Source organism: Lampetra planeri, chromosome 3, assembly GCF_965212315.1.
Source record: "Lampetra planeri chromosome 3, kcLamPlan1.2.h2, whole genome shotgun sequence".
Classification (NCBI taxonomy): domain Eukaryota; kingdom Metazoa; phylum Chordata; class Hyperoartia; order Petromyzontiformes; family Petromyzontidae; genus Lampetra; species Lampetra planeri.
This window is the reverse complement of record NC_136109.1, coordinates 19114309-19128790: the sequence shown is the minus strand read 5'-3', so window position 1 is coordinate 19128790 and position 14482 is coordinate 19114309. Positions and strand designations below refer to the sequence as shown.

The 14482-nt window shown below is 42.2% G+C and overlaps 1 protein-coding gene across 1 annotated transcript in view; it reads right to left on the bottom strand.

The window, feature by feature from the left end:
- Positions 1 to 14482, bottom strand: part of LOC144739806 (receptor-type tyrosine-protein phosphatase S-like) — a 210430-nt gene that overhangs the window by 110531 nt on the left and 85417 nt on the right. The window contains exon 3 of the mRNA XM_078622715.1: positions 5773 to 5918. Coding sequence (XP_078478841.1) covers positions 5773 to 5918 — 146 coding nt within the window. The remainder of the gene's footprint in view (positions 1 to 5772; positions 5919 to 14482) is intronic.

The window sequence follows — 14482 nt, the reverse complement described above, 5'->3', positions numbered from 1 at the left end:
AAACTGATACACGTGCACAAATATAAATACTGTACAAACTCATTCAGTGTTGTTGGGTTGGAAGTGGTGGCATAGTGGTTGGCGTACTTCACTATGAACCCGGCGATCTGAGTTCGATTCAGGGCCATCGTTAAACCATCACTAAACTAAAACTATGTTTTATTTTACCAGGTAAGTGTTGCACACTCGAAATGAAGGACGTGGGCAGGTGCTCCAAATCGAGGGCAAGCACATTTATTTATTGTGGTTAATATTAATCTTGTGAAGAACAGCACCGTCACTCTGTAAAATGCAACAGCACGTGTGTCACGCAGCAATTCTTCCGAGACGCCATTAACCATGTGGCTGGTTTACACGTGCGGTTATTCATTAACCCTGCCAGCCACCTACAGGCCCGACTCAGTCATCACATGCTGCTGTACACACATGCATTGATGCACTGCACAGCACATCAGGACCTTCACAGAATCACACTTTACTCCCTTGCAGCACAAGGACATAATTAAAAGAGTGATCCATTCCTAATGTGCCACATAAGGTCCACTGAGCTGTATAACTCTTTTTCAGACACAACCTGGCCACAAATGATTACTCAACAAAGTGGCGAATCACGTAGAAATGTATATTCTCGACTATGACGTTTTCGATCGAAACGTCATAGTCTTATGTTATTTTCTTTGAACCTATCTACGTGACTTTACCGAAAGACCCAAGAATATGAATTCCTGCAGTCAATGTAGAAATGTATATCAGCCAAATACACTAAACGCATTTTCTACATGTGGAGGGAAAAACCGGAGGACCCGGAGAAAATTCCACACAACCACGAGTCAGGGTCGGAATTGAACCCACGACCTCCTGCATACCGGGCGAGGGAGAATAATATCTCGCCACCGTGGCGCCTAATAGCAGCGAGTGATATTGGAACCAGTGCTGCCCCCCCCCCCCCCCTGTTCACTAACCCGCACTGACCAGTTTTATGAAATACCTGTATGGTCAAACATCTCCCCAAACGAAAACGTGTGGGGAGACTTTCCTCAAGCAGTGGAACGTTAACAGGGGTTGACACAACAACCCGCGTGTTAAAAAGGAGCGAAGCCACCCTCTCTGGTGAGTCGGGCGTACTGCATTCTGTCTCGGTGGATGAGGTCTTTACTGGGTGTGCATGTACTAACACTCCTACAGTATTGTACATGGGCTGAGGCGAATAAACCGTGTTATATAATAAGCTCACTGAACCGACGCACGCACACACACTAATTGTCCTGGCATGCAGCATAACGTTAACATAGAAAAAAATGTCTTACATTCATGAATTGCCAATCATGCCCCAAAACTATAAAGGTTAGAATATTCTTTATTGGTAAACTCTCTAGTAGGTTTTGTAGCAATTAATTTGAGGGTTTTGTAGTTTTATTGAAAAAATGTGAAGCGTCCTTGGACAGATGAACACAATATTTCCCAGGCATATCCATACATATCCTATCAGGGTGCTTAAAACCACCAAGGCATAACAAAACAACTGCAACAAAACAGAACAAGGACCAGGCCGGCAGTCTTCGAATACATCACCTTGGCAATCACAAAGAAACAACAACCAAATGGCAGGTATCGAACTTAATAACTGAACAGCAATCACTCGAACTACTAAGCATCCAAACAACACGAAACCATCTGAACTATGTAAACAAATACAATTATGCAACGTCTGGTTATTGGAATACCCTTAAATAGGGCTCCTCCTTGAGGCACCAACTTGGTGCCCTCGGCTGCCCAAGGACTCATTGGTCGTGTGTCCCCACTCTCACCCGTCATCCCCTGCGTTGGCTTCCCCTTGTGTCCTGCTCTTCTATCGAGTCTTAAGATGCTTTTTTCGATTTAGATGCTTATTAATTGTATTTCTTGTTGCTGTTGTGTTTTTTCCTCCTCAGCTCATCCATGCCTCTTGTAATGCCAATCGCCGACAGTGTACGCTCAATCCCGACAGGCGTGTGCCTAATTCTATCAGCAAGTCGTGTTCAGGGACACGCGCGTCTCTCGTTCCACTCCGCTGGAAAACCTTATCAGCAGTGACACCTAACATCTTTCTGGATACTGCTGACTGAGTATGCATGACTGAAGGGCCCTCATTCTGAGTCTCACCCGAGCCACCATTTCAGTTGTAGTGAATCGCGTGCCTGGGTAGGAACGAGAAGAATCTGGTTAATGCTGCCTGTTACGAGTCCGTCTGCTTGCCTTCTATTGAATTAACGTTCCCTTTTCTACTGGCAGAAAACGACACCTAGGTATTTCAGCCTCTGCAATGAGAAAATGTAGTAATGGGAAGAATGAGCATAAACCGGTGTTCATGGAGATCCTTTCTGAACTCGTTCTTTGTGTGGACTGACAGTGCTGGAATAACCTTCGCAAGACTATAATCCACACATGGAAAATTAACTGCAGATGTTGACCTTCAAAATGGAAACAGAAAATAATTGTAATGGTTTATTGAAAAAAGACTTAGGCAGTACATCAAATACAGGACATTTACTACTATATTTACCCAAGAATGTCAGTGTGTAACGCGCGTGACATCACTCCACGTCGACCAACCCCCCTCATTAATAATCATGAACAGGTTACATCCTCCACATGGACCCACCCCTCATTAATAATCATGAGCGAGTGACATCACTCCACATGGACACCCCCCCTCAATTAATAATAATTAGCGGGTGACGTCACTCCACATGGGGGGGCGAGGCGCCTCCTCCCCCCTCCTCAGCGTCAACTTACAACCCTCACTCCGAAGGCAGAACCCTCACATCACGCGATCTCCGTTACGCTATTGAGACATAGAAGTCAAAAGGACGTCATGATGAACAAGGGATTATAACCGTTAAATGAAATAAGTCTGTGTCACCGGGGCCTTACAAATTGCACACGAATGGATGTGTTGGGGAATTAATCAGCACTCCCCATGCTGTTAGCGGGTAGCTCCTCCTTCTCGTCAACAGAGGGCGGAAGCGGGGTCACGCCAGTGTCAAGGATCATGGCCCAAGGGGCCAACGCCAATCCCTGGGAAAACGGATCCTGGGACACAAATCCCCAAACCCCGAGAGGGGGGATTGGGGGATGATGTCACCTTCCAGAAAATTCTGGAAGGGAGGCGTGGCTAGGGCGGAGCAAGCCACGGACCTGTATATAAGCCGGACCTCTGAAGGGTCCGGCTCAGTCATCTCCAAGCTGAAGACCGAAGACGGAGCTGAAGATAGGACCCTGGGCCCCAAGCTCCGCTGTCCTTCTAAGGGCCGGAGGGAGCTCAGTGAGGCCAGCGGGCAAGACCCAGAGACGACCTTGGGACGGTCGGGTCAGAGTGGCCTCCCCTAGGCCCCGAGCTGGAGGGCTCAGAGCTCGCGTGGTCCCAGAGTTAGCAGGCAGTGTAGCCCGGAGGCCACGCCTCCTTAGGTATCGGGTGAAAGGGGCCGTTACCCCTTTGTGTTAGGGACCTTGTACTCAGTGTAGTTAAATACAGATTGTGTTGCCTCACCTACGTTCTCCTCTGGTTCCTGACCCACTACAGATGCAATGAATATCACGTTGCGGTCTGCTTTTCGCTTGCAAGTTTCAGATTTACTGCAATACACCCGTCCTTGGATGGGCAAAAGGCTAAAAACATCAATAATGACCATAAAAATAATGAACAAACATAAATATTAATTGTACAATCTTGACTTAAAGCTTTCGTGTCTGCAGGGATTCATATTCTTGGGTCTTTCGGTAAAGTCACGTAGATAGGTTCAAAGAAAATAACAAAAAATTACAAAAAACTACGACGTTTCGATCGCAACACAAACAGTCGTCTTCAGGAAAAGGTGGGTTAGCTTCCAAGGCAAACTGTTTATAAGCAGCCAATGATAATGTAAGTAGTGGTTATTTTTCCACCAATCAAAGGGCTGCCAGGTGAAAATTAACATGTTAAAGAGAGATTAGCATGTTAATGGAAGATCGCAGCGCCGCAACCAAGGGGTCAGCGCGCGGAGTGACTGTGAAGAAAGCTCAAGTTTGAAATGGGCGTAAAGCACAACTAACATCGGCAGGTGGTAGGATGGGAACATCATAGCCAATTATGACTTAAACTGGTTGATAACGTCCTTCCAATGATTGCTCAGTTTGTATCCATCTTCTCGGTTGAAATTGTGTCTGTGTCTATATATATGGATGGCATCATGAACGAATCTTTGTTGATAGCCAGTGGGCTTGCAAAGTACCTTCATCTTAGAGAGATCAATTTCGTGTGAGCCCACCGCATTAAAACAATGATCAACCACGGCCGAGGTATTGGTCCTACCATGTTTCAGATCTGCCTTATGTTCACGAACACGGTCCGAGACATCTCTAAGTTTCCCCAATGTAACTACTGCCACAGACACAACTTAGTTTGTAGACGCCGGGGTATTGCATGGCAGGGATCACACCCTTCACAGATGGGATCAAATCACAAATTCTATGTACTGTGTTAAATCCAACCTGGATCTTGTGTTTGCTCATTATTTTGGAAATATTTTTAGTGACCCCTGCTATGTATGGCAAGGTGATGGTTTTGATTGGGTCCTCAGATGGTTCTTTCCCAACGGCTGGGGTGATAGCTTTATGGATTGTGTAGTCTGAATATCCATTCATCTTGAGGGCTTGGTGTACGTGTTCCAGTTCACTGGCTAGGGGATAATGGTCAGAAATACATTGAGCTCTATAGTGTAGAGTTTTGATGAGGGAATTCTCCTGGGATGGATTGTGGTGGGAGTCAGGTTTTAGGTAGGCATCCGTATGGGTGGCTTTCCTGTAGACAGGGTCCCATTGAGCCATCTGGTCTTCTTTCTATTAAAACATCCAAGAATGGTAACTTGCCATCCTTTTCCACTTCCATGGTGAATTTGATGGCTGGGTGTATGGAATTGATGTGGCTGAAGAATTGGTTCAGAGCAGGTCAGCCATGTGGCCAGATGACGAACGTGTCATCTACGTACCTCTTCCACAAGGACGGACGTAGAGTGGATTCCTGGATGGCACCTGTCTCAAAATTTTCCGTGAAAACATTGCCTACAACTGGATATAACGGAGAACCCATTGGGGTACCTTCAACTTGTTTGTAGAATGTTCCATTCCAGGTGAAGTAAGTGTTGGTGAGACAGTGTCTCACCAGGGCCGGTACATCAGGATTCAATCCTTGTTGGACCAAATCTTCAATGATTGCAATGGTGTCAAGCACAGGAACTTTGGCAAGTGGATTCATAAGATATTTGTATTAACTTCATCGTGCAGTGGTTCAAGAGCCTTAATATTAGTTGAAAGCTCCATCTGATGCACTCTTGAATTCTTAAAACTCTTTGCTTGATGTCCAAAGAGACTAAGAATCCCATATTTTATAATTAATGTCAACTGTCCTCCTATAATTTTAAATGTTGCCACTTTTAAAATGCATGGCATTTCCCCCTTGCTGAGCCCAACGACGTCCCAATTATTTTCTCTCAAGTCTGTCTCCATTTGGACAAAGTTTTCATACCCATTCATCTTTACACCATGCCATTTGTTGTTTGCAGATGCAATCAGGGGATTCAATAATAAAATGCCACTGAAAACGATTTCCAGGTTCCTGACTTTCAGAGCTGGCAATTGATTCTGAAAATGGTCACTGGTTTTCCGTTTGTTTTTTAACAAACATAATGTGTATATAAGTTTATGTATATACATATTTACACCTATATGTTTATGTATGTGCATACACCTGCTCACCTCAAACCTCTGTGAGCTCACCCTCTTGCCCTTCTTCATCCAGGTGATGCGGGGCCGCGGATCACCTGCCGTCTTGCACACAAACGCCGCCACCCCGCTAGACACTCCACTTTGATCCACCGGGGTCCGTGTGAAGTGAGGCGGGCCTGAGAGCGCGGAGACACACAAACCCAGAACATGTGACTACCTGAAACTTAGCACCAGCAGACAGACTGGATTTCAGGAAAGTAATTGACTCGGCTCCAGGAGACCTCGCTTTGGTATCAGGATATCGATGTGACTCCATTCTTGATATTGATTGGAGACTTTATGCAGACCATTTCATTGGGTTATCCCCAAATGAGTTCATCTAATATCGGTTGACAATTGCAGTATTATTATTCTTGTTTACTCAAGAAGCCTCTGTGAGTCTCAAGACTTTTTTCAGGAGGGTCCTGCAAAGTTTCACATAAGTTGGCGATTTTGCAATGTGTAATCCTAAAATGGACTTGCAGGTAATATTTTTGCATTGGGATTTTTGGCCAATACCAGTTAAATTGCATTGGTCTTTTTTTAACTGAAAACACCTTCTGTTTGACATCACAATGACATTTTAAGTCTGAGTCAACCTAGTGTAGGAATGCATTAATTTACTATTTAGATCTTCATAGGACGTTCATTTCGGGGTTGAGCTATTTACAGTGAACCCGGCAACCTGCGTTCGATTAATAGCTGCAGCTCACTTCAGTGGTCAGTGATATGAGGCCCAGTTAGGCCCTCCTCCCTTTCACCAATCCTCATTGACCAGCATGGTGACATATTACTGAAAGAACCCGAGAGTAATAGTGACATATGGTCAAAAACCTCCATAGCTGACATGGTGTGGCAAGGCCTTCATCCATTGGTGGATTGAATATGGGAGGACCTTATTTATTTGTTTATAGGATATCCATTTCAGTCTCAGTCAACCTAGTGTAGTACTTTAATTTGAATCTGAGTCCAAGTGTAGTACTTTGTTAAGTGGTCACTTTAGTCCGAATTGTCTTAGTGTAGGGCAGTATCAAGTCTCCATTCTAATATAAACAATGTCCTGCTGGGTGTCCTTTTAAGTCTGAGTCAACTTAGTATGGGGGGTCTTTAATAAATGTCAATTTCAGTCTGAGGTGACCTACTGAAGGCTTGATGATTCATTACCTGGAATACAAACGTTGCTGTCGCCCCAGGCCACTGTCGAGAAACTCATACATTATTCAACACAAATAATTCATTAAACAATAAACACCAGCACATTCTACAGAACTTAAAAAATGTGCACTGCCCAGCAACACTTTTATTTAACTATGGTTAAGACTGGGTTTCCGGGTAAGAGTCTTCATTGAGATTTGGCTTCAGGTGGCTGGGTTTCAGGATATGAATCATGATTGAAACTCGGCTCCAGGAAAGTAACAGTGAAAATATCAGATTCTTGAGACTCCATGAATCCCATTGAGCCATAATAAGACTCAACCTGTGGAAAATTCTATAAAGTATGAGAGAGAAACGCCCCTAGTAGACGCGTGTGACCGCGCTGCTTGGTTCAGTGTTGGCGTCAGATTCAGCTGTAAATGAGACTTGCGTCCCAGGGGTGGTGCTGGTGTGGTCGAGAAACAGTAATAAAAAAATATAACAGCTTTGCTTCGCACCGTTTATTACAAATATGAAGGGGAAAAAATCCCAGGAAGCCAACAGCAATAACATGAAACAGCTGCAGAGGCAAAGCAAACATTGCCTCAGGGGGAAAGGTGGCCACAGAAGGCTCACGGGGCTCATAATTGTTGTGTCCGAGCAGTGAGCCTGCACCACTGCGTCCTGGGTTCAAGCCTTGGGTCTGGGTGTTTCTCACTCTAAGTGGATTCATAATAGTTGCGTAAGAGCCAATGAACCAGCACAATTCAGGTCCTTGGTTCAAGCCCCAAGGCTGGGCTTCTCTCAATTTAAGAATGCTCATATAGGTGATATCAAAGACATTAAACTAATACTGCTGAGATTCAAATTAAACCAAGCAGTGTGCTTAGCGATTTTTATGTCTCAATTCATTTACGAATCGTTACACAATGAAGTGATAAGATGATTGTGGCTTGTTATATAATTTAGCCAAACGCATCTCTGAGGGCTGAAAATTCTAAATGTCAGATTGCTGATATGCAGCATTAACTAGCATCATTGTCTTTTGGCGGAGGGAAGCCTTTTATTGAAGTGGCTCCTCACTCCATCTTGCTCCATCTCGCCCACGTCAGCATCACGTGCCCATTATCCACGGCTATATTCCGTCACCTCCCTCCGTACACTTGCTTCGTGTCGCCAGCAAGGTCAGCTACAAAGACAACCTGCCTTTCCCACCGCGCCTCTAATTTCAGTCATCTACCTTATCTTTCTTCACTCCTGTCACCCTGCACTATAGCTCACGCACGGTGGAACTCTCCACAGCGTCACGATTCACAACCTCCTCCTCTCTACACCGAGGACCATGAACATCAATGGCAGGCGTCGTTTCTCCAGCGGAAGCCCCCGCCGTCTGGAACACGATTCAGCTGCACATTCGCAACATTCAATCTACGCCGACTTTTAAGAAAAACCGAAAGGCCCCACCTCTATTGTCTGGGCTTCATATTACACTAAGCTAGGCTCCGTGCCTCAATCATGGTCATTTATGTCCATGAAATACGGCCTGCATAAGCCAGATGAGTGATGTGTGTTGGCCATGATGTGCCTCTGCCTGGCAGTCCCATCTCGAATGATGCATCTAATTTTACTACAAATTACATGTTCAATTAAGAATTCTGTACGATTCAATTGTCTGCACAAGTAAATATACTAAAAGTTAAATGTTGAAATCAAAGAGTCTCTGTGCTCAAATAACCGTGGGGAAGCATTCATCTCTATTTGTGAACATGAGCTAGCAGTGGAACTCCACGTTCAAATGGTAAGGTTCGGGCTTCTACACCGGATGTCCAATGTTGACTTCCCACAAAAAAAGTGATAATTGTATCGACCACTAAAGGATGATGATGGTTTGGATGATGATGCTGCTGCTGTTCAGAATGATTATTCAAGTATAGCTTTATTTTGATAAAATATAATGCTTTCTTGTATTGTCTGTCATATAGCTTGTCTTGTTCATCCTGTTAGTGTAACATAACAGGATAAAACATTTATTTTTGCTACTGTGGATCTAAACCATGGAACCTACTCTCTAAAGCTAATCGGGAGTCAGTCCATTTATGTTTTTTAAAAAATTGTCTACAGACCTATCTCATATTGTTTTAACTCGCATAGGCTGGGATTCCTTATTCATCTATTGTTGTTTGAAGAACTAAATTTCCCTTTTAAAGGTTTTACGTATTTAACCACCGTAGACGAATTTTTTAGATTGCAAACTACATCAGCACTATAATATTCATTATGATCAATGATTGTATAATTTGCACGTAATACAAATGAATTGTAAACATTCGAATGTATGCATGATTCAATGGCTGTATAATAGCATGCGAATGTAAAAATAATATATTTGATTTTGATTTTCTTATTTATCTAGGACAGCAACACTGCATCGTACGACTCTAATTCAGGAGGGTCCAGCGATATGTTTTTATTTTAAGATATTTTCAGAAAATTAATGATTGTTTATACAAGTTGGAGGAAACCGAAACATCCGGATGAAACCCATGTGCGCGAGGGGGCAACACTCCATACGGATGGAAACAGATGATGATTAGTGCATATGCTGTATTGTCTTCTCCTGGCGAGCCAAAGGATCACAACTCAAAACCCACAGGAAAGGAGTTTCACAACATTTGTGTGATCCACCCACCCTCACCTCCACACAGCCGCCATCACCCGGCGATATATTTAATTGAATGACTAAATAATCAATACATGTCGAGTGACAATGTTGATGTTTATATTGCTGCCACTGATTGAAATAAATTCCTTTGCTGATGATAATAAAAGTTGCTGGTGATGGTGCTGCAGCAGATGCTGGGATGGCGGGCAAAGTAAATCCCCCCCCCCCCTCCCACTGAAATTTGAACGCGTGCACTTCAGATTTTGAGTTGAACACTCTTATCACCAAATTAGTATATTCTCCACTGAAATGTAAATATTGAGGCAACTTTGTTCTCCAAACAGCACTCAAAGCGTGCGTGCATGACTGCAAAAATCGCACGAGTATTTGCTTGGTCAGCCGAAAATATAATCTCTGTACGAATGGAAATAAATGTCGACATTAAAAAACCAAAAACCCCCTGCATTTAGATTTTAAACACTTAAAAACTGTCAATACAGAACTAAAGTGGCTGGGTGTCTCTATAAAAGGGCATATAATGACTGTGAATACATGCTGAGCAAAGCCCTGCTGAAGTTCTGGGTTTGAGTCCTGAGTCGGGGTATCTGTTTCTCCAGGGGGTCATAATGGCTGTTTAAAAAAACGCACGGAGGCAACACTGCTGAGGGTCCCGGGTTCAAACTCGGGGTTTGCGTGTGTCCCTTTCTCTTTCTCAGGTTTATAATGACAGTTTCAGCAACAATGAGTCATCTCCGCTGAGATGCTGTGTTTATATCCTGCTTTTTGCCACCTGTGATTACGTTGTCATGTGTGTTGAATGTGACATCTCAATTCGGTCAAATTTTATTACATTAAATAAATTATACTACATTTGCTTTTTCCCTTCATGTGGCTCAGCACAGGTCTATGGATAAAATATATAAAGCCATCGGGTGTCTAGCACATAGAGAACCAATCTTAATAGAGTTTGAAGGGATACTGTCGAGTGTTGGTTGAGAGAGCCCTAACGAAGGAGAGACACCGATTGAAGATAGGTCTGTAGTGTCATTTTACAACACTATTCTCTGGTGTGACAATCTAAAAACAACAAAGCTGCGATACAAATCGGATGGTTGCAATTTCAAATCTCAGTTGGGAACCAATTCAACCTATCGTTTTTATTACTCTGGCTGATAGTTTATTTCCACAAAGTGAGTGCCACTTTGTGAAAATAAACTATCCCTATTGAGAGAATGGCCCCCACCATGGGAATGTGAAATTTCAACCAATGAGCTGAGAGACGCCAATGGTGACAGCACTGCTCAAAATTCGGATGAGCGGGGAGACAATTTGACATGTCAAGATAAATAATAAGGAAACAGAGGTACCTGTGTTTACATCAGTATCCGCCTTTCTGTCTGTACATGTTATTTTTGTGCAATTACTTATACAATAATAGTAATCATTCATTAATGTTAGGAATATATATATATACATATACCTGTAAAGATATCGAAGGAGATCAATCAAATAATAAAGCCATTTGTTTATCCAGGAAAGCCTCATTGATCTGAAGCCTAATTTTAGGAGGGTCACTCATTGGGATGTTTGGTCAATTAATTTTTAAGGAGCAGTTTGATATTTGTGGGAAGAACCCCGAGTACCTGAAGATAACCCACACTACTACTTACACTCAAAACTACTATGTGCTGGCCACCTCGCAGCTCTGTGGTTTGGAATTTCACATACCTCTTTGCAATCCACCAAATCTTGCCTCCAGAGCTCTGGATTACAGGCTTGCACATCTGGTTATTGGGTGAGTGTCAGCAAATGTAGTCCCCCACACACCAGCAGAGGTTTCCAGAACAATGACATTGGTTACACCTTCAAAGAATACAAATCCTGCATGGCCTGAACCAACGTCCAAGGTTGCAACAACAAATCCCTGTACCTGCTAACACTATAATGTTAAGTGAATCAGTAAGTAAAAATATATATACATAATGACCTGGATTTCTGCTAGAAATTTCTTTTCCCTTTGGGGACTGGAATCCTGCTGAAGTATATAAAATAATAAGAGATTATCATTTTTAAAACTGCACCTAAAGGCCCACTTTGCGAAAAACAAGCAAACTCTGTCGTCAGCGAACAAAATAAATCAAAGCATGGACCATTATTTTATTATAAAAACTATTTCCCAGAACAAGTTAAACATTTTTCTTAACGTGAGACATCATATTTTTTAATATTTTCTTTCTTTTGTCTCCCAAGTGTATTTTAATTGTTTTAGTGACATCACAATATAAATAAATGTCCATTCATGTCTGTTCAAGAAAGCAGTGTAACATCATATTGTTTCAAGGAATGGCTCAAGATTACATCACAGAATGATTACTTCCAAAGTCCCTTGACGTGTCTATTATCCACACTAGGTGGTACACCTTTTATATGCCCTGCAAAAGAGCATCCATTGCATGGTAAAGTAAACAAAATATGCTCAAATTTGCTGATTTAAGTGGCAAAACAAATGAAATTTTTTTTTTGGCAGTCATTCGTAACTGGACTGAAACCATTAACTCACAACACGATAGTAAACTAAAAAAAACACAAATGTTGTGTTGTAATCAGAGTGAGAAGATAAGGTTGGCCTGTGTTGTGCCCGTATACGAATAAAAAAGTACCCTCGACACAACGTGTTGCGGAAGTCACTCATTACACATGTATTACGTAAAAACACATAATCTCTATGTATATATCAATAAAAACATATATTGTATAGTATTGTTGTGTCATTTAACATACCTTAATAATAGGCATAAACATATTTAAAAGTGCAATTGTCAATGGATAATCAATTAAATAAATATTCAACAGACCAAGGCAGACTGAGGAGAGCGTCGCATGGGCAACTTTTGCGGTCTCACAATCTGCGTCACTACTTCTTGTCGGGTAATAGCACGCTACGGCCGAGAATATAAAAAAACAACCCCGCAAATTTGAAATGGCATGAGAATAAATTTGTTGCAAAACCGCGATTATAAAACCCACAAATATTAAGGGGTTACTGTACTCACAGTGCCAGAATCAGGTATATCCAGTACATCATTTATTATGTGCCGTCTTAATGTATTATGGGTCATAAATAAATCGCATTTTACTCGTGAGATTGAAGAAGCTAAAACTGGAACACAGTTTGCTGCTTAAACAAATGCTTTTGGAAATATTAGGCCAGAAGGCCCATCCCATGATATACCTTGTATTGTTTGAGTGGTGAAGCACACCCTTGTCTCGTAAATGATTATATCTAGAATATTTAGCATGAAGTTCGAACACCCCAGACCTCAGAGTCAGACGTAGACATAGCCTCGGGAGAATTCTCTATCGGAGCAATGTGGGAGAAACACCACCAGGTCGCCGTGCGTAGCTGCTTTTCTTCAGCTTTAAGAACAGATGGCAATGAGTGCGAGGGGAGACGGTAATGAAGTAAGACCCACACGTCTGCACGTTTATGAATTATGGACACTTCTGAGCACTGCTTGCACTCACTGGCTACTATTAAACGTGACTTTCTTCACCTGAAAAAGACTAATAATGAGGCTTGGAAATTTGCGATTGTGTTGAAAATGATGTGTTTTTTATTTTCAAGGCAGAAACGTGGTTATTATTTTCATTATTAAAGATACAAAGCAAAGTGTGTCTCTGCATATACAAGTGTGGCACTCCACTCAACTTCAATGGTACTCTTGGGCCAGCATTAAAATATTCAGACGACCATTGCCCAAAAGCCAATTGTAACCCAAAACCTAACCCTAACTTTAATCTTAACTCTAACCCAAATCGAAACCCAAACCCTAACCTCTGATTTCACCTTAACCGTAGCCCTAACCACAACCCTAACCATGACTCTACCCCAAAAGGACTACAACTACTGTTGGGTTTCGACTATAGGTGATATTGTCATGGTAAGGATGAAGACAATGTCATCTGATTATTTAACAATTCTGAATGAATAGCCTCTAAATTTTGATTTTTGAAATATAAAACAATAAAATTGTTTTATATTTCTATTATTTCATTGTTTCCCTTCTACGTGACTTTACCGAAAGAACCAAGCATATGAATAGCCTCTAATTGACTCCTTCCAATTATTGTGAAAGATAATAATCGAGCACCTATATATAAATAATCAACACCAATCTCAATGCACAAATGTACCTGGTCTAATCAAGGGTGGCTGCTCAGATTCAAAGTCAGGATCTCAGTGGTGCTAGCTCGAGAAAGAGATACATACTCAGACCAACGACTCAAATTCAGGATCGAAGCAGTGCAGTCCCAGTGTCTCGGAAACAGCTCCTTGAGCGAAACTTCCAGACTTCAGCCGAAAAACTTAGCAAGAGATGACTATTTTCTTGGTTCTTTCAGTAAAGTCACGTAGAAGGAAAATAATAAAAATAAAACATAATAAAATAATTCTCACGACGTTTCGGCTACAACGCAAGCAGCCGTCCTGCTTGCGTTGTAGCCGAAACGTCGTAAGAATTATTTTATAAAGTTTTATTTTTATTATTTTATTATTTTCCTTCTACGTGACTTTACCGAAAGAACCAAGAAGACGAATCCCTGCCGTCACGAAAGCTTTAAATCGAAAGATGACTATTTGTCTCCAACACGGCTTGAGAGACAGTCAGACATCCAGCCCCAGGGCTTGAACCCAGGATCTCAGCAGTGGTGGTTTAGTGCATTTGACACCACCATTATGAACCTGCTGAGAACCATCTTCCAAAACATTGGCAGAGTCTTACACTTGCTCATTAAAAATGTTTCCACCCTCGACTCCCCCTGTCCTTCATTGGATATGACGTGTTTTCTTGTTGCATTTAATTCAGCCAAGTGCGGTTCGCATGGAAATCTATTAATTTAAAATGC